The sequence below is a fragment of the Psammomys obesus genome, unplaced genomic scaffold, assembly GCF_907164565.1.
Source record: "Psammomys obesus unplaced genomic scaffold, mPsaObe1.curated_primary_1811, whole genome shotgun sequence".
NCBI classification, from domain to species: domain Eukaryota; kingdom Metazoa; phylum Chordata; class Mammalia; order Rodentia; family Muridae; genus Psammomys; species Psammomys obesus.
This window is the reverse complement of record NW_026587032.1, coordinates 2,015,305-2,039,895: the sequence shown is the minus strand read 5'-3', so window position 1 is coordinate 2,039,895 and position 24,591 is coordinate 2,015,305. Positions and strand designations below refer to the sequence as shown.

Sequence of the window (24,591 nt, the reverse complement as noted above, 5' to 3'; positions counted from 1 at the left end):
TAGACCAGGCTGGCCTCGAACTCACAAAGATCCACCTGCCTCTGCCTTCCTGAGTGCTGGGATTACAAGTATGCACCACCATGACCCCCTGTATACTTCTTTTGTAATTCACACTATAACCAAAGAATCTGCATTAAAACATCATCAGGGCCAAAAATTCTTCACTTCATGCCAAAAGATTACTATCTAAAGATTAACCTAGCTGTGAAACTGGACAGGGTGGTGTCTACCTAGGAGGCCAAGGCAGGCTCCCAAATCCCCAAAGACTACAGTGAAGCCTCAGTGAGCACCCTCAAACAGCACACAGCACAAGCACCTCCCACCCACTAAGTGCTCAGGCAAAATGCTATCATGATTTTAACCTGCCCGGTTGGTGGTGGCACATGCCTTTAATCCCAGCACTCGGGAGGTAGAGGCAGGCGGATTTCTGAGTTCAAAGCCAGCCTGTTCCAGGTCAGCCAAGGTTACACAGAGATACGCTATTCCAAAAAACAAAATACAACAACAACAAAAAGATTTTTAACTAGTAAAACAGCTTCAAAGATTGGCACTATTAAGAGACTGGAGAGCCGGGCTTGGTGGCACACGCTTTTAATCCCAGCACTTGGGAGATAGAAGCAGGGAGAGCTCTGTGAGTTTGAGGCTACCTTTGTATATATAGCAAATTCCCAAATAGCCAAGACTTTGTAGAGATCATCTCTCAAGAAAACAAAAAGCAAACAAACCAAAGAGGCTGGAGAGATGGCTCTGCAGTTAAGAGTGCTGACTGTTCTTCCAGAAGACCTGAGTTTGGTTCCCAGCACTCACATGACTGATCACAATTGTCTGTAACTCCAGTGCCAGGAAATCTGGTGCCCTCTTCTGGCCTTTGTGGGCACTGCATGCACATGGTGTACTTACACACATGCAGGCAAAACACTCATACACATAAAATAAAAATAAGTAAAACCTTACTAGGACAGTAAGACAGTAAGACCCTGTCTTTAAATAATTAGATAAAGATTGGTACTAGGGCTGGAGAGATGGCTCAGAGGTTAAAAGCACTGGCTGCTCTTCCGAAGGTCTTGAGTTCAATTCCCAGCAACCACATGGTGGCTCACAACCATCTATAATAAGATCTGGTGCCCTCTTCTGGCGTGCAGGTGTACATGCAGAAAGAACATTGTATACATAATAAATCTTAAAAAAAAATAAAGATTGGTACTAACGAAGAGAAAACTTTAGTCAGCATGAAAAGTAATCTGTGCTATTGTTCATTCACATATGTTCCCTAGATGGTGAATAAAATGAGTGGACTTTAAAAAATAAAAATTCGCTGGGCAGTGAATTAGTGCCAGCACTAAGGTAGCGGAGGCAGGTGGAGCTCTGTGAATTTGAGACCAGGCTGGTCAACAGAGTAAATTCCAGTACAGATAAGGCTACACAGAGAAACCCTGTCTCAAAATAAGAAAATAAACAACAACAAATAATAATAATAATAAATAAAAGGATAAAAGAATTCAACCTCTACGGGGCAAAAGCCAAACTTCTTTGCTTCTCATCCAGCACTCAAATACGGGCATTTCACCACAGTAATGTCCGCACTTACGGTTCTTGTGGCCCAGAGTCATGATTCTATCCATATCATCAGCATTATTGACCACATAAGCTGATAAATCTTTGATATACACTCCCACATCAGGCCTTTCTTTAACCTGAAAAACAAGCAAAAATCACGCCTAAGACTTTGGTTTATAACAGAGAAGTTTTCCAGTTATTTGCTGAGTATCTACCGTTACACGTGGGAAAACAGTAGGGTACGGTTATGAAAGATGCCTGCTTCACAGAGGTGAAAATGTGTAAGAACTCAGAAAGGAATACTGAACACTAAATTAACTGTGATGATGCCATAGCACACAAGACAGCATAAGAAAACAGCTCACGCTTCCCTCCTCCACCTGTGGTCTCAGAGACCAAAGCCTGGTTCAGGCTCAGTGGCGAGCCCTTTACCTGCCCTTGGGCATGCACCTTAGCCCAGGAATGTATTCAGGGACAAGGAGCTGGTGAAAGGAACAGGGTAAGCCTCTGCAACATGACTTTAACCTAAAATTTTCAAAAATCGAAGACAGGCTGGTCTGGGGTAAAAGAATACGGCAAGGATCTTCAAATGAAAACAAACAAACAAACAAACAAAACACAGACAGGGCACTTACAAAAATAAAAAAATTCCAATACTAACATTTAAGAGGCTATTTTTTTTTTTTTTTCCCCAGAGCTGAGGATCAAACCTAGGGCCCTGCACTTGCTAGACAAGCTCTCTACCACTGAGCTAAATCCCCAACTCCCTAAAAGGCTAATTTTTAAGAAAAATTAAAAAAACAAAAACAAAAACAAAAAAACACAAGAGTTTGTTTTGTATCTTCAAGTATCTTTAGGATGGCACTATCTATCAAATTCACTGCCTGACTCGGCAGCCATGCTCAGCGACTTTTGCTCAAATGGGTCTGCTGGTAAAGAGGGACAGAGCAGGTGGTTTTTAAAAGCACCTCTTATAGGAAGAGAACACACAAATGAATGCAAAAGAACCTTCATCTGACAAGCACTCTATTCTAATTTTTATTTCAACTCTAATTCCATCCTTACCTCCAGCCTCTGAGTCTGATCCTTGCCTAAAAGGTCTCGAACTTCTTCATTATATATCTCCAAGTATGACACTCGCACCAAAAACCTGTAAGTACAATAGAATAGTCAATGTCTTCACTGTGTTTATAATCCCCGCGCTCCCAGGCCTCCCTCTCATGTTAGGAACTGGGAGCACTCTCACCTTGTGTCGCCCTCTGCTTTTGCAATGTGGCCAAATATGTGGGCAAATGAGTTGGGGATGACCCCTCTGAGCCCCGGCACTGAGCGAACACCTTCCATGGTGAAAGTCTTGCCTGTCCCCGTCTGTCCATATGCAAAAATGGTCCCTGAGAAGGAGGCATAGAGTCTGTTACTTCCAGAGTCTGGTGATCTTAACATTAAGCTTTTGACACTTTTAATTCCCTGAATTAAAACTCCACTCTCCAGCTGGGCACAACGGCACACATCCATAATCCCAGTACTAGAGAGAGGAAGTAGGAGGATCACTGCATGTTTGAGGGCAGCCTGGGCTATATGGCAAATTCCAGGGCAACCTGGGCTACATAGTTGAGACTCTGTCTCAAAACAAAACAAAACAAAAACATATTCTCATATATGTTTGACCTTTAGTATCAACATCAACAATAGGTGTTATGCCAAGTAAGCAAAATACTGTTAAAGCACCAGGATCAACAAAACACTTCTAATTAATCTCTAAAAAGTATCCCAAACCCTAAACGTAAAACTCTTACACTGGCTGGACACGGCATGCCTTTAATCCCCACACTTGGGAGGCAGGGGCAGATGGATCTCTGGGATTTTTTGTTTTGTTTTCATTTGTTTTGTTTCAACACCAGGTTTCTCTGTACCCTTAGCTGTCCTGGACTTAACTGTCCCTTGTAGACCAGGCTGGCCTCAAACTCACAGAGATCAGCCTGTCTCTGCCTCTCTGGCTGCTGGAACCATAGGTGCGCCACCACGCCTGGCTGGATATCTGGCATTTCAAAGCCAGACTGTTCTACACAGTGAGTTCCAGACCGGACAGGGCTACACAGTGAAACCCTGTCTCAAAAAAAGAAAAGACAATTTACATTATAGTTAATTCTAAGAAATTAAGTTGGAAGAGACCATTAAATTGGAGTCAGTTAAAGCACAGCAAAGAAGCAGAGCAGACACATGTCCGAGTCTACCGTAACCGGTACTCTTTAGCCACCTGACCTTAGACACGTTAAATTCCCAGAGAAGTCTCCACAGAGGTAAAACAGGCTGATAACCTACTCCACATAGCAACAGGAAGAATTAAATGAAGCGATTCACATCCAGTAATCAACACATACCTGATTGAGGATATTGGTTAAAACGGCATTTTCTTCTTTTCAATTCTAAAATAATTATTATTTAAAAAGAAATGGTCTGTGAGCATGGTGGCGCACACCTTTAATTGCAGCACTCAGGGAAACAGAGGCTGTTTGGATCTCTGTAAGTTCAAGGCCAGCCTGGTCTACAGAGAAAGAAAGAAAAAAAAAAGAAAGAAAAGAAAAAAAGAAATAAGAAAAGAAAAGGTCTAAAGTAACAGTTTCTGTAAAATACAGGGGCTATTAACTAAAAAAGTGATAATTATTTTAGGCAACTGGTTACAACTTACACTTCCTAAATCTATCTATTTACAAATATTTACCTCACACACCTAAGTATAGCACTAGGCACCAAGGACAAATACAAACTCTGGTGTTATGGTGAGAAACCAATCTAGATGAAGTAAGGATGTAAACCGGGCAGGGTAGCGGGGGTGCAAGAAGACAGAGGTCAGGGAACAATTTCCCGAATAGGTGAGTTTACACTGAGAACCAGAAAGCACAATGAAGAACCAGAATAGAGGCAAGAAGAACGGAGACTTCTAGGAACTGAAGCCGTCAGGATGGGAGAAACAGAGAGGGAAAAGGAGGATGGATTCAAGCCAGAAAAACTCACAGGTCCCTAATCACACAAGCTCACAGAAACCACAACCTAGAACAAAGCAAAGCAAGAGCGACTGTTCTGTCAGAGTGCAGCCTCCAGACCACCGTGGCTCCAAGTGCCAAGGAGCAAGCAAGGAAGCTGGAGACGCAGAGAGCCGGAGTCACTGGCCAGGACACTGCAGAGTGAACCTGAGTATGAAGGAGAGGTTCTGGGTGATGATAGCGTGGCAACGCTGGGACCTCGGCCTCAGGGCACTTGGCTCTGGTGGGGACAGTCACACTGAGGAAGCGCTGCACACAGCACTGGGCTCCATCGGCGTTGTCTATACTTTGCTGTGACTCGAAAACTGCTCTAAAAATAGTCTATTATTATTTCTTGACATCGGGTCTTACCTTGAACGCCTGGCTTAGGTGAGCCTCCTACCTTGGCTATCTTCAAGCCGGAATAGACATTCATCACTGAACCTAGCTAATACTATTTTAAAACAGGTGAAGATTAATGGCAGCCCCTGAGAATCCTAAAGATTACACCCGAATTACATTCAGTAACGGAGAATGGCCTGCACTAAGTGTTAGAGCATTCCTATGTAATTATCTCTTCCCAACTGTTCTACTGTTATCAGTTTCTAGAGTAGGCACTAGACAATGGAAAACAGGTACAATCTCTTGGTAGTCAAAGACCATTCTTCATACTATTCATTTTTTATTTTTATAATTTAATTATTTATTTTGTTTTATGTACATTGGGGTTCTGCCTGCACGTATGTCTGTGTGATGGTGTCAGATCCTGTGGAACTGGAATTACAGACAGTTGTGAGCTGCCATGTGGTGCTGGAACTTGAATCAGGTCCTTTGGAAGAACATTCAGTGCTCGTAACCACTGAGGAATCTTTCCAACCCCCATAGTATTTATTTTTAAACAGTCATAATTCTGTTAACTCAAAATTAAAGAAGTAACACTTTTGATTCCAACCAAGATGGATTATCAAGGACTAAGTGAGCCATACTGGCTAGAACTGAAAATAGAAAACCAAAACCAAAACGAAAGCAACAGCTTTCAAAACAGTTAATTAAACAATCTAATTCAGATATGGTGGCATTTACCTTCAGCACCAGCATGCAGGAGGCAGAGGCGGGTAGATCTCTGGGGTTTTCAAGGCCAGTTGGGTCAAATACAGAGCCTGGGAAAGAACAAATCCAAGTCACAGAACAAGAGAGGGACACAAACAGAGAACAGCCGATTTCCCATGAGAACTCCAAAGTGAGACTAGAGTGACCAGAGCCTGGAGGAGGCAGTGTCCTGGGGAGAAGGCAGCAGAGAGAGAGAGAGAGAGAGAGAGAGAGAGAGAGAGCGAGCTCTGGACACTGGCAGAGGATCCTCCTCAAGTACCTAGCTGAGTGCCCACCAGAATATGAGAAAGTCATCTAACAGGGTGGGGGAGAGGCATCTGGAGAGACTGGAAAGAGGAATGGTCAGCATTCACACTACCAAGTGACAGCCGGCCTGGAAAACCCTGGATGTTTAGTACAGTACACAAAAGGATCATACGACAGTGGAGAAGGGGGGACATTGCTCTGGTTTTTACTAGCCAATCTTGGAGGAGACCTGAAGCCAGGCATGGCGGCAGTTGGGAGGCAGAACAGGAGGATTCAAGATCATTCTTGGCTACATGGTGAGGCTAAGGCCAACCTGGATTATATAGCAAGTTTAAGGCCAACTGACTCCAAACCAACAGTAAGAAAGGAAAGAAAGGAAGAAAAAGGAAAATATAGAGGGAGGGAGGGGAAAAAGAAGAGAGAATGAGAACATGTCTCCCTAAAAAGATTAAACTGGTTTTCAAGTAACTGCTGAGAACAAAATGTTCATAAAAAAACTAAAAAAAGATAAAAAATTAAAGTAAAAATCACAATGTCTAGCTTCCAACCAGAACTTGCCAAGTTTACAAAAGAAAAAAAATGATATGGTCTATTAAAGAAATCTGTCAACTAAAACTAACTCAAAATCGACAGAGGCTAGAATCAGTATGCACATCAACAGCGCTAGGAACGTGGGCGTAGGACACACAGAGCCCAGACATCTAGACCTGCAGACCAGAGTGTGGGTGATAGAAACTGCAGTGAGGGGCTAAGGGCACTCGAGGCATCGCAGAGGAGGTCAGAACACTAGGAAACATACCCAAGCAAGCAAAACAGAGAAACTGGAAAACAAAGACAGAGCAGTGCATCAGGAAGCCAGGACAGTTTTTAGCACTCCTACGTATCTCTGGAGTTTCCCTAAGAGTGATGGCAAGGACTGTAAAATACCTGAAGAAAGAACAGCAGAAAATGCCCCACAAAGGATGAAGTCAATAATCTACAAATCCAAAAAGCTTAACACCACAAACACAAGAGACACAAAGAAAAACCCAACAAAGCATATTAAAATCAAATGAAGTGAGACCGGTGATAAAGCAGAAAGTCTTCAAGGCAGCTGAGGAGCCAGACATACTTGAGATGATGGCGGGGCGGACTCCGTGGCAGCCCCTGTTACAATTCCATGCTTAGGGCACTGAGCTGGTTCTGCAGGCAAAGAGGCACTCGCCACCTGAGTTTGAACCCTGGCACTACTGTGAAGGTGAAAGAGAACCAACTCCTCAGATGCGTCCTCTGCTCTCCACACAAGCCCTGTGGCATGCACATGCCCCACTTCTGTTTCTTTCATCTCTCTCTAGCATCTCATACACAGAAACACACAGACACTTTAGAAAAAAATATGCTTCTAATATCAAAGCACAAATTGATTAAAAGGATGGAGAAAAGCACATATCAATAAAAGAAAAGTCAGAGTGTCTATATCAATACCAAACAGCAGATTCAGGGCAAATATCACCAGGAGTAAGGGGGTGATTTCACAGGGATGAGGATATAGCTTAATAGCAGAGCACATGCATTAAGCCCTGAGGGGAGAGACAGGGAATCCAAAAACAGAAAGAACAATTTCACAATAAAAAAGTCACCAATATAAAAAAAAAAAAAAACCCTAAGCATTCACGCACCTTCTCACAGAGCTCCAAAATACATAACAACAACAAGAAAGTAGGAAGTCCAGCATGGCGGTTCATGAGTTTCATTAATCCCAGCACTGAGTGCAAGGCCAGCCAGGGGTATATAGTGAGACTCTTGTCTTAAAAAAAAAAAAAAAAAAAAAAAAAAAGGCAAATCAGAAAACAGACAAGCTATTCCAAGGCCAGGCATGGTGGCACATGCCTGTAATCCCAACACTGGGAGGCAGAGGCAGGCAGATCTTTGTTTGAGGCCAGCCTGGTCTACAAAGTAAGTCCAGGACAGCCAAGGCAAAGAAACCCTGTCTCGAAAAAAACACAAAAAGCAAAGAAAAGATACTAAGAGATTTCTCGGTAACTGTTAGACCAAACAGACAGAAGAGCTAACCAATAATAGTAAAACAACTGTGTAGTAGATATTAAAAGGACACCCCTGCCTCAACAGAACACACAGCATTGTCAAATATACACAAAGCATTGACTAACAAGTTACATTCCGGGAAAGAAAACAAGTCTCAACAAACCTAGAAAGATTCAAATCACATAAAGTATGTTCACTAGCTAAAATGAAATTAGGCTAGAATCAAAAGAAAAACCTCTGGAAAAAAACTTAAAATATCTCAACTAAATAACACATTATCAAGGAAGCAATCAAGGGGCTGGGAGATGGGTGGTTCAGTTGGTAAAGAGCTTGCCACACAGGCGTAAGGACTTGAGCTCAATCACAACATAAAAAGCCAAAGGTGGTGGCATGTGCTTGGATTCAAACTCTGGGGAGGCGTCTACAGGAGGATCCCGAGGCTCACAAGCTAGCCTACATGGGCCTCGGTCTCAAAGAACAAGGGAGATCCCTCCTGAGGAACAACGCCCGAGGTTGACCTCTGGCCTTCAAACAATGTGCACAATACACATCCATGCACACTGGCACACACATAAAGCTGCAAACACGTAAACATGCACATACACACCCACAGTGGAATAGAAAGCATTCTGGAATGGTGTATGTGAAACACGGTCTGAATGTTTTAGATGACACTAAAGCAGTATGTGGGGATGGATATGGGTATATCACTAAACTCCTATACAGAAGGGTGAAAAGTCTCCAAACAGTGACCCCTGTTCCCACTATAAGACAACAGAGGCTGGGCACAAGTACATGACTTTAGCCCCAGCACTTGGGAGGCAGAGGTAGAAGAATCTCTGAGTTCCAGGCTAGGCTGTTCTACATAGCAAGTTCTAGGTCAGTCTAGGCAATGTAGAAAGTCCCTGTTTCAAACAAACAGAAAACAAAAACAGAGAAAGAACAAATTAAAATCCAAAGTCAGAGAAAAGAAGAAATTAAGATCAGAACAGAGCAACAGGACAGAAACATCAAACAACACAGGAAAAGTGAAAAACATCCAAGGTATAATCTTGTCAACTAGTCAGGAAAAAGAATCACCATATGGGGAAGAGAAAGGTTAGCACTGAGCATTCTAACACCTGGAGCCATGAGAACAGAGAACAACTTCGTGATTAAAATGACAACTGCCTCTTTAATCCTAGCGCTCAGGAGGCAGCAGCAGAAGCAGGTAGGTTTCTGAGTCTGAAGCCAGCCTGGTCTACAGAATTCCAGGTCAGCCAGGGCTACACAAAGAGAAACTCTGTCTCAGAAACAAAACAAAACAAAACAAGAAGCTCGCTCAAGAGAAGAAAAGTCCTGGACCCACTTGCGTAACTGCACCTGAAGAGCTTACCAGCCTACCTACAGAGAGGGCTGCACCCAGCTGCAGCACTGATGAGTGCTCTCCAGTGTCTGAGGAACAATATCAATTCTACACAGGTTCTACTAAAAGTTTAAAAAGGGACTAATCATAATTGGAGGTTATTGGAGAACTAGAGGCCGGAGAGATGGCAGAGGAGCCATGTCCCACTGCCAGCATCTATACTGTGCAGCTGACAACCGTCTGTAACTCCAGCTCCAGGGGATCCAACACCTTCTGACCTCCACCAGCACATACCCCCACACACACACACATACACACACACACACAGTTAAAAATAAGTCTTTTAAGAAAACTAGCAGCTTTAGCCCCAGCACTCATAGGGAGAGGCAGGCGGATCCTTGTAAATTCAAGGCCAGGCTGGTCTACAGAGTGAGTTCCAGGACAGCCAGGGCTACACCGAAAAACCCTGTCTTCAAAGACCAAAAAAGAAAACTAGCATTATTCTGATAATCAAACTAGCAAAAGACATTTCCAGAAAACTGTGGTTTTATATCTGTCATTAACACAGGTGCAAAATTTTTAAATAAAAACTTGGCAAATCAAATGTAACAATATGTGAAAAAGAACAAAAATCCATGATTAAGTGACAAAGCTGGTTTCACTTATAAAAACCTAATAACAAAAAAACTACATTTGAAAAAATGAAATATACACTCCTGCAAGAAAGAAAGGCAAACAAACAAACAAACAAACTGTCAGCAAACTGAACTAGAAGAAAGGCACCTCCTCAGTCTGCCTGAGAACATTTCTATCTATAGCGAATACTAAGTTCACCAATCAAAGAATAAGTACATTTTCCCCAAGATCAGAAGCAAGACCACAATGTCCACTTTCTCCAATTATGTTCTACATTTATTGGAGTTTCTGGCCAGGGAATCAGGCAAGAAAGTACATTAAAGGCAAAAGATTGGAAAGAAAAGTAAAAACTGTCTTTACAGGCAGACAATACAATTATGCATGTAGAAAATCCTGGAGAACTTTTTTTTTTTTTTAAGTATTAAGAGTCTGAATTTGATCTCCACCTCCTGCCCGAGGGAAAAACACTAAAATCAACAAGAATTATTAAGTTTAGTAAGGTTTCAGATACAAGGTATTCAACTGCAAGTCATGAAACAGCCATTAGGATGATGCTACCAAAATGTCAGTAACAGATGCTGGCAAAGGAACGGAGAAACTTGGAACGTTCATATCACTGGTGGGAATGTGAAATGGTGACGACACTAGAAATACCATTTGGCAGTTGGTCAAAGAAAGTTACCCCATGACTCAGCAACTCTTCTCCTAGGTGTGTATGTTCAGGAAAAAGTTAAAAGCTTGTACAAGAATATGCAAAACAACATTATTCCTCAGCCCAAATGTTCAACTGTGAATGTCCAAACAAAATGCATCTACACAAAGGAATAGTATTTGCTCATGAAAAGAATGAATGCTGATACAGTCTACAATAAGAACACAGAAAAACACTGTGCTAGATGAAAGAAGCCAGATAAAGGACACTGTGGTATGTGAGCCTCTTTCCAAGACATGCCAGAGCAGGAAAACTCCAACAGAGCAGTCATGCGAGAAGAGGACTGAAGTGGCTGAAAACGAGATCCAGACTGCTTCCTGGGTTGCTGCAAACAATCTTAACAAAGGTGGTGGTGACAGTTTGCACACTGTGATCCACTGAAAAACGTGTGAATCCTATACTGTCCAATGATGAGTGGATTTATGTCACTTCAATTTTATCTAGTAAGAAAAATTACTTTAAAATCAAATACATTTCTGTATATTAGCAATATATACAATATAAAAAATATATATATCAATATAAAATTATGCAAACAATTCTATTCGCCACAGAATGCTGAGAAGTGGGCTGAGAGAGAGATGGCTGAGCGGGTAAGACACTTGCCACCAGACCTGACACCTGAGTTCAAACCCTGGAATCCCATGGTGGAAAGCCAGAAACCACTTTCCCAAGCTGTCTTCTGGTCGCTACACAAATGCCATCGCACAAATTTCCTCACCTAAGTAAGTAAATGTAACTTTTTAAGTTCATAAGAATAATGTGAAGACTATTAAAAGAAGTGAAAGAGTTTAATTAAGCAAGACATAAACAGTAATGTTAATGAAAAAGAAGACTCAAAAGCGTCAACAGAGCAATTCAACACACTGTGATCAATAGCCCAAAAGGGATTTTTATGGAAACTGCTAAGGTAGTTATAAAATCTATATGAAAATACAAAGGAAAAAACCAATTATGGAAACTAACAGACAAAAAAGAAAGCCAGCCAAGTTGGAGAATGGTTGCCAGCTCAGAGTTGCTACCTAACTTCAACAGCACACTACAAAGCTACGGCCATCAAGGCAGACTCTACACGGACAGAACAAGCAGTCCGAAAAGTAAGTATACACACCTCTGTCAGCAGAGTTTTGACACCCCACCCCCCCAAAAGCCAATTCAATATCAAAAGAAGGAATGACTTATTGGTTTTGTTTTGTGGATTTTTCTTTTTCTTTCTGTCTTTTGAGACAGGGTTTCTCTATGTAGCTCTGACTCTCTTGGAACTTGCTTTGTAGACCAGGCTGGCCTCAAACTCAGAGATCTCCACCCCCAAGTGCTGGGATCAAAGGCACAGGCCACCAGCACTAAACAGTGCTGGAACAACTTGGTATCTATATACATGTCTAAATCTGTCTATGTGCTTACCATTTGACAATCTAATTTCTAGGTAGCTATCCAAGACAAACTTTACATCCTTACCAAGAATTAAAGCAGTATTATTTATCTTAGCAAAAAGTCTAGACTTCCATCAACTGATAAATGGACAGGGTGTTACATACTTACAGTACAATGCAATTCAGAAATGTGGATGCTTAAGAATCAGTGCAAGGCTAGCCTCAACTACTAACAAGTTCAATGTCAACCTGGGCTATTTGAGACCATGTCTCAATAAAGGGACACAATTTAAAAAGAATAAAATCACGAGATAAGCCAAGGATGGTAGTGCAAACCTTTAATCCTAGCACTGGGGAGGCAGAGGCAGGAAGACAGGAAGATCTCTGAGTTTGAGGCCAGCCTGGTCTACAGAAGACAGTCAGGGCTACAGAGAGAAACCATCTTGAAAAACCAAAAGCAAAATAAAAAGCATACAGTAGGTCAGGCCTGGAGAGATGGCTCCGTGGTTAAAAGCCCTTGCTGCTCTTTCAGAGGACCTAAGTGAGGCTCCTGAAACCCAATTGGTGATTCACAAATCAACGACCTCTTATGGCCTCTGAGGGTACCAGCAATGCGCATGGTGCACATACATAGAGGCAAACGCTCAATTGTACAAATAAAATAACAAATAAATCTTTTTTTTCTTGGTAAGTCACAAAGTATTAACATGAAAAGAGCAGTAAACTCCAAAAACATTACACAAAGAGAAAGAAAACGGCTTTTTTTTTTTAAATTGCATTTTATGGGCTTGAGAGATGGCTCCGCAGTTAAGAGCACTGGCTACTCTTCCAGAGGACCTAGGTTGTATTCCCAGCACCCACAGGGTGGCTCACAACCATCTGTAACTCCAGCCCCAGAACCGCCTGCCCTCTTCTGACTTCCATGAGCACTGTATGTATGCAGAGCACGCACAGACCTACGTGAAGGCAAGATACTCATACACGTAAAATAAAAATAAATCTTTAAAAACAAAAAGGTAGCATCTTATGATATCATTTCAGTGAGATTTCAAAAAGACAAAACGACTGTGACACGAGAGCAGGTCAATGGATGCAGGGCAGGAGAGTGCAAGAAGGGTGGAAAGGAATGCCTGAGGATGCCACCAGCATTCCAAAACAGAACCTCAGGGAGGTCTCACAACTGTGTATGCTTACCATGACTATCAAGCTGCAGGTGCGATTACATGGACTACCTATGTACTGGGCATCACCTATACAATAATAAAGGTGTTTTGTTTGTTTTTTTTTTTTTTTTAAGTAAGCCGCATAGTCACTCACCATTGTAGCCTTCCAGAACAGAATCAATAATAGGTCTTGCAGTTAAGTTATATACATCAAGCTGTTTACTTTCTGGTCCAAAAACAGTATCAAAAGTAAATGTCTTCGGAGGTTCGTTGGAAGAGTCGTTCTTATGGACAGTGATGGTGCCTCTCATCTCATCCACGCTGACGGCCTGTCTATAGCACATTGATTTCTCTCTTTCGTTGAGGGGCCGGCACCTCACAACAACCTTCACATTATCGCAGCTTTCGGGCTTCTCAGATTTATTGATCTGATGGAGACAAGGTTTACAAAGAACAGAAAGAACATTCATTTTTGTCCTAAGTTTGTAACTGGAAAAGATGACTTTTCCACCTCAGCACCCTGAATGTGTTAGGACTTCACAAGTCTCTGTCAAATGCGACGAAAGATCTCTACACACACAGGAAGGGTTTGTTAGGATGCAATGAGAAAATGTCTCTTTTGCAGTACAAAAGAGAGAGAAAAGAGGCCCGTGTTCCTCGGTGAGTCTGAGACCAGCCTATGTAATACAGTGAGACCCTGTCTCAAAACAAAGCAACCATGTCTGAGGGCCTTTGCTCTCCCAGGACAGCTTATTTCATTTTCTAGAATGCATTTATGAAATTTTTATCATGACACATCTATACATGACCTTCTCTGCACAACAGTAAGTTAAGGACAATGACATACAGAGAAAAATGTCTTAGGAACATTTGTATAAAGTTTTGATTTTCAAAATTTTACATGGCTAGGAAATTAAGTCCAAACAGTCCCATTACTATCAATATGCTTCTCCCCAGCTTGGCCTTCATCACCTTAGGCTCTGGCATATTACCTGGGCCCTGAATTAGTCTCCTAACTATGCTCCTAAATCTAACTAAACTGCCCTTCAGTCTGTCCTCTTACATGGTGGTGTAAACACAAACCAAACCACATTACTCTCCAATGTGAAAATCTCCCACAGATGACAGATATTAAAAATAAAAATGTTAAGGTGGTCTAGAAATGCCTGTAGGCGTCACCAAATACTCTGGCTCCTCTTAGCAGACTTTCGTGATCTTTTCTAATGCCCACTTCTTCACCCTGGCTTTCCTTCTGCCTAGAACATTCCTCATGTCCTCCTTCACTTATTTATCCTTCAGTTTTCAGCTCAGCAGCCACTTCCTATGGGAACACTTCTCTGACTAGGTCAAACGGTTTTTTTTTTTTTTTTTAATAGACTCTGAGAGAGAAAGAGAGAGCAGCACATCCTGCTTTTAAAGGATACAATTTTACTCCTTTGCTCCTTGATTGATATCTGTCATTCTATTCACCTGAGCTCAGAACAAGTAGTCAACAGGCTGAATTCAGCCCATAATATTCTTTCATTTGGTCCAGAGTATTTTTGTTTTGTTCAGACACTGGGGTCTCAGGCAGCTTGGAACTTATCAAGAAGTCAAGGACTCTTTTTTTTTTTCCTCTCTCTCTCTCTCTCCCCCTCTCTCCAGACAGGGTTTCTCTGTGTACCTCTGGCTGTCCTGGAACTCACTCTGTAGACCAGACCAGGCTACCTTCGAACTCATGGAGATCCACTTGCCCCCGCCTTCCAAGTGTTGGGATTAAAGGTGCCATCACCGCCTAGCTAGCCTTGAACTCTTTTTATCCTCCTCCTCCCTCAGCCTTTCAAAATGCTGGCCAGCTGGCTCACAGTAGTTTTCAGTATTTTAATCAGCTGCTAAAATTGAGAAACTCTACAAATATAGCAACTTAAGTCTCTTGAAAAGTAGATCTGGTATCCGTAGGCCAGCATTTTCCAGTTCACCAGAGCCCACTTCTATCATATGCCACTTACCCACTTCATTTATTAAGACTGTCTTTTCTCTGTTACTATGTATGGCTTTCACCTCTGCCTCAAAAGGCAAGCTTCTCTTTCTCCCAAGTCAAAAATCTGGCAAATGGGGGCTGGGGAGGTGGCTCAGTAGTCAAGAGCACTTTACTTTCTAATCCTGCAGAGGCCCTGGGCTGGGTTTCCAGCACCCACATGGCAGCTCACAACTGCTTATATATAACTCCAGTTCCAAGAGGTCCCACGCCGTCTTCTTCCTTCCCCTGGCTCGTGGTGCACATACACGCATGCGAACGCTCATGCAACACATAAAGTAAAAATAAAGACACAAAAACTGGCAAGTTTCGCTCAACCAACCCTACCACCTATATAACCAACACACATATATATAAGGCTAGTGTCCAATATTTATCGAATACCCTGCAGGTAATGAATAGAAACAAACACTGAGCATTCTGTGTTAAATGCCAAGTCCTTGAGGTGTCCTGTGCATTGTTTTATTTCGCCTTGATAAAAACCCCAAGAAGAAAAGTTTAATTGTGTGGGAACTAAGGGTCCAGGCAATTTGAATAACCGTCAGAGGCCTCATAACCAATAAATAACCTTTCGTGGCTCGAGTCTTCTCCAATGGGACTTAAAATCACCCCCTTATTATGGCACGATAACAATCCGTGAAACCCTAGGAGGTAACCAAATCGCCACCGCGTACTCACACAAAGACACCTATGGGTCACACTCTGCACCATAAGCTAAAGTGCCCCCAAGGGAATGACAGCTTACACCCCGGGAACGGGAGGCCAGGGCGGGGGCTCTAGGGGCGCGGGCACCCCGTACGACCCCCGCGGCCGCGCGCAGCCACCAAGCCCCCGCTGCCCGCGCCGCGCTTTCCCGTCGGACAGCGCAGGCCCGGTGGGAGGCAGCGCGGGGCGGGGCGGCGACAGGGCGGGTCCCGGGCGCCCCCGGACGCCCGCTGGACCCCAGCCCCGCCGCCCTGTCCCCTCCCGGGCCTCGCGGCCACGCCCGCCCGCCGCGCGCTTCTATGGCAACGGCCGCGCCCCCGAGCAGGGCCGCCACGATGAGCCGGAGCCCCAGCGGCCGAGTGGCCGTCCTCACCGGCATGGTGGCCGCGCCCCGTGCTCCGCCAACGTCCCCGCTCGGGATGCAGCCCAACAACCCCGGGTTTGCGGGCGACGCTGGCCGCAGGCGACCGAAACACCTCGGCGTTCCAGGGACTGCGGCTCGCTCGGCGCAGGGCGCAGGGCGCAGGCGCACTCCGAGCTCGCCCCGCCCCAGCTCGGGTGCCCTGGGCTTCTTGGAGTGCGCGTGCGCAGGGGCTCTTCGCGTCCATCTCCACGGACGCCGCGCTGCCTTGTCTCTGCGCTGCAAACCTGGAGGTTCAGGTTGCGACTCTGGGGACACCTGACCCGCCCAGATTGCGCGGAGCTTCTGGCGCCCCCAATATCCCAAATATTAAAAACAGCAGTGGACAATAAAGCACCAGAATTCCGATGAATCCTTATTTCATGAGGAATATCAGAGGTTGGGTTCTGGATATCTCTGCCTGCACCAGCAGTTTGAGAATTTGAGTAAGAAGTTGTGCTACGTGAACTTAGTCTGTTTATGTGCATTCCTCAACCATTCAGTTGACTGTAGAGCGCTCCAGTAGACAGGTGAGGGCTTTTGTTTGGGGGTGGTGCCATGGATTGAACCTCAGGCCTCAGACATGCTGGGCAATGGTCACGCTCCTATTTAAAACTGAGCTCTTTGCAGACAGAGGTTTATTTCTGGCCTGAGGTATCTGAATGAAAAAAAAAAAAGAAGAAGAAAGAAAGAAAGAAAGAAAGAAAGAAAGAAAGAAAGAAAGAAAGAAAGAAAGAAAGAAAGAAAGAAAGAAAGAAAGGAAAAGGAAAGGACATGACTGTTCCCAGGTATGGTGGAGGAGGTTTATTGTAGATAAAAGAGAGGGCACAGCCAGAGTCAGAGACATCTGGGAGAATTCAGGGTGAACGTGACCCTGAGCCAGGTCTTACGAGGAGAGTGAGGAGGAGAGAGAAGAGATGGAGGAAACCAGCGGATTAGTGGAGCCAAAATGGTTGGATTATATAGGGAAGAGCCCCAGAAGGGCAGCCAGCGCCTGGGCAGGAGAGTTCAGGGGGAGGCAAACCCTGTAACAGGCAGGGACTGAGGGATGCCAGGAGAGCCTAGCAGCCAGGTCCACTTTCCTAAGTTAAATAGGCAACCCAGTTAGCCATTTATCCCTGGTTTGAGACGTAAAGGTATCCACTCCAGAAACTGGTCAAAGCAGAATCTCCATCTAGATGGCATTTGCTCAACAGAACCGGTTTGGATTCTTCAGTTACGGGAATTTGTTTTGGTTTGATACAGGGTCTCACTGTGTAGACCAGGGAGTTGCCTTGAACTCACAGAGATCCTTTGACACCCCAGTGCCGGCATTAAAGCCATCTACATTGCACCTGGGAGTTACCGGCGATTTTAAGTTGCAAGAAATTGTAAAGCATGTTTTGTGTCAACATTTACAATGTTCAGCTTGGGGCTGGAGAGAGGGCTCAGCAATTAAGGGTACACACCGCTCTTGCAGAGGGTGGCGTTAGGGTCCCAGCACCCAGCTCAGGCATTCATGACACTCTCTTAGCAGTTGGTCTCCATAGCAGTTGGTCCTTTCTTCCCCCGATGGAACCAAGGTAGTCAGGGTTAGTGGCAAGCACCTCCACCCACTGAGCAATCTTAAAAGATGTCTTTAGGGGCTGCAGAGACGGCTCAGAGGTTAAGAGCACTGGCTGTTCTTCCTTAAGGTCTTGAGTTCAATTCCCAGCAACCACATGATGACTCATAACCATCTATAATGAAATCTGGTGCCCTCTACTGGCATACAGGCACACATGCAGGCAAATTTTTTTTTAAGTTTTTTTTTTTTTTAATATATTCTAAATGAATCCAGTTTCATGGCTATGCCCATTTTTCCTGGTATAATCCTGCATTCAAATGCATGTCGTATTACATCATACGACACAACATCGAGATATTTAGGCCACCATAAGCATCTTGAATCTAGAGGCTTTTTATGTATGTTTTTTTTCCTCTCTGTGTTACATCTCTGAAAGAGTATTAAAATGTTTGCTGAAAGGATGAAATCAACCCATTTTGAGTGCATTGCTTTGCATTCAGATACCTTCTACTAGTGTAAAGGTTTTTAGCTGTGTAAAAATCATGTTATTAATACCGTACAAAAGGAAAAAATAGAAGAAACATGGCCATTGTACACTGTGTTCCAGTTGGGGAGCAGAGCAAAGGACCTTTCAGAATGGCCTTGCTGGTTAATTAGTTTATTTCATGGACCACCAGCAGGAAGGGAGTGTCTTCAAAGCGAGCCCAGATCCTCGCCTGCCTCACCACAGCAGAGCACAGACCCTCACCCAGAAGAACCAAGATCCACCTCCTTCCAGCCCAACCTCTCCCCTGGGTGTCAGTCCACTTGGGTGTGTAACAGATACTTTAAGTTTATCCCGTCAACGTTTAAAGCCCATTCCCCGGTTAGCATCCCTCACTTCCCTACTGCCTTAAAGTAAAAGCAGAGTTTGTGTCTCACCATCACTACCTGTTGTGGGGGAAAAAAAAAAAAGTGGCTACTAACGTTCAATATTGATTTATATGACGATTAGGGTGACAGTTATCCCTTAACCCGCTGTATTAGAAATAAATGGGCACAGAAACCTGTTAGATTTTTAATAAGCCTTAATATGCCTGGGGCTGGGAAGATGTTACCCCTCTAAGCTAGCTTGTCTATTTTCCATCTAAAAGCCCCATCAAATGCTTGCACAGGTTCCACTTGAGCTGTTCCTGTTCCATTCGGCCAGTCCTCAGAGCGAGCTGCTTTTGGCCACATATTCCTGGTTCACCCTGACCCATGGCAACCTGCTTCTTCTTTTCTTTCTCCTCCCTGACCCCCTCCTGGTCCTTCTGCAATCCCCCAAAAGCCCTCAAACCTAGGCTTCGCCTACCTCTTCCTGCCCAGCCCAGGTGTAGGCACTTTATTCACCAATCAGGGACAATTTGGAAAGCAAGGTTTTGGATACGTGAGGATACGTGAGGCTTTGCTCCTAAGGAACTTGGGAAGCAAACAGTTAACATTTGAAAACATAGTAGCTTCATATCAACCACAACAACTACCACTGTGGTCCCTCACAGGCATTGCTACTTTCAGAGTTGGTTTCCATAATAGCATCCTTACGGGGTAACAGCTGTGGCTTGGTTGGCGCGTCCTTGCCCAGCAAGCTTGAATCCCTGGGTTCCATTCTCAGTGCCTCATAAACCTGGTATACGCAGGTGGAGGGAGGAGAATCAGAAACTCAAGGTCATTCTCAACTACATGGTGAGTCTGAGACAACCTGAGATCCATGAGACAGAGGAAGCCAGGTATGGTAATCCCAGCACTCAGAGGCAAGAGACAGATTGTTAGCTATCTGTGAGTTCAAGCTTGGTCTGTATAGCGAGTCCCAGGTCAGAGCAGCAAAGTATGACCCGTCCCCAAAACAAACAAACAAACAAACAAACAAACAGAAAACCCAAGGGGCTGGAGAAACGGCCCAGTGGGTAAGAGCACTTGGGAAGGTGAGTTCTCTTCTTTGACCATATTAAGCCTGGGCATCAAATTCAGGTCATCAGGCAAGACAGGGAGGTCTTTACCCACTGGGTCATCTTGTTCACCCTATGTACAAACTTTGTTAAGATATAATTAATACCCCACACCATACACTTCATCAATTTAAATTGCGTAATTCATTGGGTTTTGCTAACACGGGTGGAACGGCATGTCTATATAACTACAATCAACTCCTTTACCCTAAAAAGAGGTGTAAGCCTAAAAAGTTCTGTGCCTAGAGTAGTCACTCTGTGACAGGGTCCCAGACTTAGTGGGCCCACAGACCATAGCATGACTGACTCCGTGAGGGAAGTACCATTCACACTGTAAAACTCAGCACATAGACAGCACCGCCTGCCAAAAATGAAAACAGAAACCTAACCTACCAAAGCTCTGTGAAAGTCTCTAAATGTACCAACCTTGCTTTTGGCTCTGTAGTTCTGATTCTGGCTAACTGTTCTTGTTAACTGAGTGATGTCAACCCATATGTTTGTGCTTAAAAGCTCATCCTGAGAAAGGCTCAGGGCTACGCTGTGATCCCAAACACCCAGCGTAGTTGCTGGCTGGCTAATAAAGACTTTCTGTTGGCTTAAGTCCATGTGTGAGCAGTCTTCTCTGGTAAATATCCCACAACGTTTCTGTCTCTGTGTCTTTGCCTAGTCTGGACATTTCATGCAAATGGAATTACGTCATGGGTGACTTTTGCGAATGAATTCGTCCACATTTTTAGCATGATTGATGTCATAACCCTTTCTCTGGCCTGTATTCATGTATGTACACCAATGTGAGTGAGTGTCTGGTGCTCATGGAGACCAGAAGAGAGAAAAACAAACAAACAACAGACAAACAAACAATCCAAAGCATTGCCAGTTCCAAGGTGAGAACGTAGTTCAGTTGGGAGAGAGCTCACCTAGCATGCGTGAGGCTCTGAGTTCATCCCTAGTGCCCTCTCCTGGTGATGCCTCTAATGCCAGCACTTGGGAAGTAAGGAGGTTCTGAAGTTCAAGAGCATCCCGGGCAAGCCAGAAATACATGCTACTGCTTCAAAAACAAAACCATTACTAGCCCCCTACACATTCCTGGTACCCCTTTCCACCACTATTCAACACCATCCCAAGGCTGCCGAGATGGTTTGAATAAGAATGGCCCTCGTAGGCTCAGAGAGCGGAGTGCTTAGTCGTCAGGGAGTGGTGCTGTTGGGAGGTGTGGCCTTGTTGGAGGAAGTGTGTCACTAGGGGTGGATTTTGAGGTTTCAAATGCTCAAGCTGGGGGTCCGGTGTCTCTCTCTTCCTGCTGCCTGTTGATCTAGATGTAGAACTCTCAGCTTCTTCTCTAGCACTGCATCTGCTGGGTGTCTCCATGCTTCCCACCGTGACAATAACGGACTGAACCTCAGAAACTGTAAGTCAGCCCCAATGAAATGTTTTCCTTTATAAGAGTTGCCATGGTCATGGTGTCTCTTCAGAATAACAGGACATTGACTAAGACAGCTATTGTGTAAATGGATAAATGCAGAAATGACTAACCTACCTTAGAGGGTGGGATTATCACTTTTTCTGTGAAGCAAAGTCTTGCTAGCCCAGGCTGTCCTCAGATCCACTATGTAGCAGAGGATGACCTTGAACTTCTGAACCTCTTGCCTCCACCTCTTAAGTGCTGGGATTACAGGCATGGACTACCACACTGGGTTTATGTGATGCTTCGACTCAAATCCAGAGCATTGTGGGTAACTGAGCCACATCCACAGCTGGGATTTTCGCCCTTTTGGATAAGCAGAAACCCAGACCCTGAGATCAATGTGCAGTAGGCCAGGAGCTATCCCAAGACTCAGGAGTGCTTTCTTGATGCTCTTCATGTCCTCGCATCAATTCTATCAGGTAAGATGCAGGATGTATGGCCAGGCACACACCAGACAATCCAGGAAGACTGTGGAATTCTGTGTGGGGACCAGGCCTGTTTAGGGAAAAGGTGTAAAGCATGGGTATAAGGGTGGAAGAGGAGGAGCCTCTCACTCACAAGTGGGTGCAGACTTTCACTTTTTCACACGCAGGTGCCTAGCACCCAGTTTCACAGCGAGGGCTAAGATGCAGCCACCCGGCAGCGGAGCAAGTAAGTCCAGCAAGCCCACCGCTTCCTTGAGGTGCCCCAACTATAGGGTCACAGCACGTGGCCGTGAAAAGCTAGCCTGGATCTAGGCTCCACCAGGCTGGCGCCTAGGGTGAGAGGCATGAGCCATCTCTCTGTCGTGTGTTGGCTTTGCTCTCCTGGAGGACCCCTAGTGGCCTTTCGATGAACAGCACGGGTTCCTCGAGCCTAGGCCGGGTCCAGACACCAGTAGCCTAAGCCGCATCTCAGAGGCACCAGGAGTGCTCCTGGCCTGCCCTCCTGATGCACATCTCGAGTGAAAACACGCACTGTGCTTTGGCAACTATCCATCACCTCCTCTGCGGGACCCAGACCCAGTGCTGCCGGTGTGGTTTCCCTCACCTAGCTAGCAGGAGCTTCTGCCTTAGAATAGGCCAGCAGGGGGCTTAATTCCATCTGGATTTAAGATCCTCTAGCCCCTTTGGTCTTTGGTCGCCTTAATCAGGAGGCCTTGCCACTGCTGGACCCCAGACTCTGCCAAAACTCTGGCCACCCTCCTTGATTCTTCTCCCAACAAGTTGAGATGTGCTATGCCTTGCAGGAAATCCTCTCCAGGCTAAGAACGTCTTTTATTTTTCTGAGCCAAAGTATATATACATATACATATATACATAAATCCTGTGGATGTGTGTCTGCCTGTGAGTTTGTACATGCTAAATGTGGGTGCCTGTGAAGGCCAGAGATGTTGGATCCCCCTAGGAGCTAGAGTTACAGGCAGCTGTGAGCCACCTCATGTGGGCACCAGCAACCAAACCCTGGTCTTCCGCAAGAGCAATGTTCACTCTTCACCGCTGAACCAGCCCTTCCTTGCAGGCCACGTCCAACCTGGCTCTTTTTGCTATCTTCCTGCGGCAATATGGTCACAGTAACAGTAGGAAGGCCCCTACGGGATGGTGACAGTTGCTAGGACAAGTGACTTCAAGTTTACTTCCAGAAACTTGACCTGGCTGTGCCCATGAACGTGGTCCCTAGTGACTTGAGACCCTTCTCTGAGAGGGGCAGGAGGTCCAGGTGCTGAGGAAAGAGCAGGAGTTCTGTATGTGCTGCAAGTTTGCTTGGCCGCCAGAGTTTTGCTGCAGCATTCTGTCAGGACATGGTTTCTCAGTCAGCTTCCCAGACCTTCCCACCGCCGGCTGCCCTCTTCCACCTGGAGGGTGGGGACATTCCTGCCATTTCTCCAGCGCCTTCCCTGGCCAATGCCAGTCTCCAAGGAAGCAGGAGAATATGGCTTGTGTGTCCAGTTCTAAACCTTGAATACAAATGTTTATTACAATATAATCTGTGGGCTGGAATGATGGCTCAGTGGTTAAGAGCTCATGCTGTTCTTGCAGAGGATCTGGGTTTCTTTCCCAGGACCCACATGGTGATTCACAAACATCTGTAACTCCAGTTGAAGGGCATCTGTTGCCCTCTTCTGGCTTCCTGGTATACACAAACCCCCTCATAAACATGCGAGTGCACATGCACACACACAATTTTTTTTAAATCTTTTTTTTTTTGTTTTGTGTTTTGAGACAAGGTTTCTCTCTCCGCATAGCATTGGTTGTCCTGGACCCATGTTGTAGACCAGGCTGGCCTCATAAAATCTTTTTTAAAAGATATACTTTGTGCCCACTAAATTTTGTTTTTGTCTAATGAAACCTCAAGTGAATAACCTTTAAAAATAAGTAGTTTGGGAGGTCATAGTAATATTTTGTTTCTCTAAAAATGTAGTTTCAAGTCATTAAAGCCTTTGGTATTTGGAAGTTTACAAAGGCTTCCACGGTTAGAAGCCTAGTTGTTTGTTTTGCTTTTGGTTTTGACTTTCAGAGACAGAATCTTCTGTAGCCAGGCTAGACTCAAATTCACTAGATAGCCAACGTTGACCTGAGCCTCCTGCCTCCACCTTCCCAGTGCTGGGATTTTGTGTGTGTACCACATCTGACAGAGACGCAGTCTTCTCAGACCTGAACCATCTTCAATACAGGCGGAAGGAAGGGGGTGGGGCAGGGCATCAATTGGTAAAGCGCTTGCTGTGTGAGTGAGAGCCTGAGCTGGCTGAGATGAGAGGCATTTATAATCCCAGCCCCAGGGAGGCCGAGGAGATAAGTCCCTAGGGATTGCTGGCCAGCCAGCGTCACTTACTGGAGCCACAAGTTCCAGGCAAGGAAGAGATGAGAGACCCTGTCTCAAAACACAAAAGGTGGTCGATGCCTAAAGAATGATATTTGAGTATATCCTCTGGCCTCCTGTACATACACGCACACACACACATGCATACAGAGGGATAATAAGGTTGAAGGAAGATATGAGGCTACCAGGCTATCAAGGCCCTGGGCAGTTTGTCAGAGTGCCTGTCTGCTGGGATTGAGAGGAGGAGTGAGCGAAACCCACAGCTCCGGGGAAACTTGGGTGAGCTCTTGCAGCTGAACACACATGACGCAGCCCAGCCTCCGAAGCGCCCCTGTGGCTGAGCTGGCAGGCAGTGGAGGTTTCAGACCTTTTGCAAAGGGAGTCCCTCTGAAGTACATGACAGTCACCACTTCCTAGTGACTTGCCAGCCAGGCAAGATGTGGTTTGGTTTTTCTCCCAGAAGTATTTTCAGTGGCAGGCCACTAGAAGACAAGCTTACTGT

General features: G+C 44.9%; 1 protein-coding gene across 2 annotated transcripts in view; it reads right to left on the bottom strand.

The window, feature by feature from the left end:
* Positions 1 to 16,423, bottom strand: part of Kif3a (kinesin family member 3A) — a 34,705-nt gene extending 18,282 nt beyond the window's left edge. For both annotated transcript variants that reach the window (XM_055602830.1, XM_055602831.1), the window contains exons 1-5: positions 16,286 to 16,423; positions 13,345 to 13,618; positions 2,804 to 2,948; positions 2,623 to 2,707; positions 1,589 to 1,694 (exon numbers count right to left, since the gene is read on the bottom strand). In XM_055602830.1, the coding sequence (XP_055458805.1) occupies positions 1,589 to 1,694; positions 2,623 to 2,707; positions 2,804 to 2,948; positions 13,345 to 13,618; positions 16,286 to 16,291 (616 nt within the window). In that variant the 5' untranslated portion in view covers positions 16,292 to 16,423. The remainder of the gene's footprint in view (positions 1 to 1,588; positions 1,695 to 2,622; positions 2,708 to 2,803; positions 2,949 to 13,344; positions 13,619 to 16,285) is intronic.
* Between the last annotated feature and the right edge of the window lie 8,168 nt (positions 16,424 to 24,591).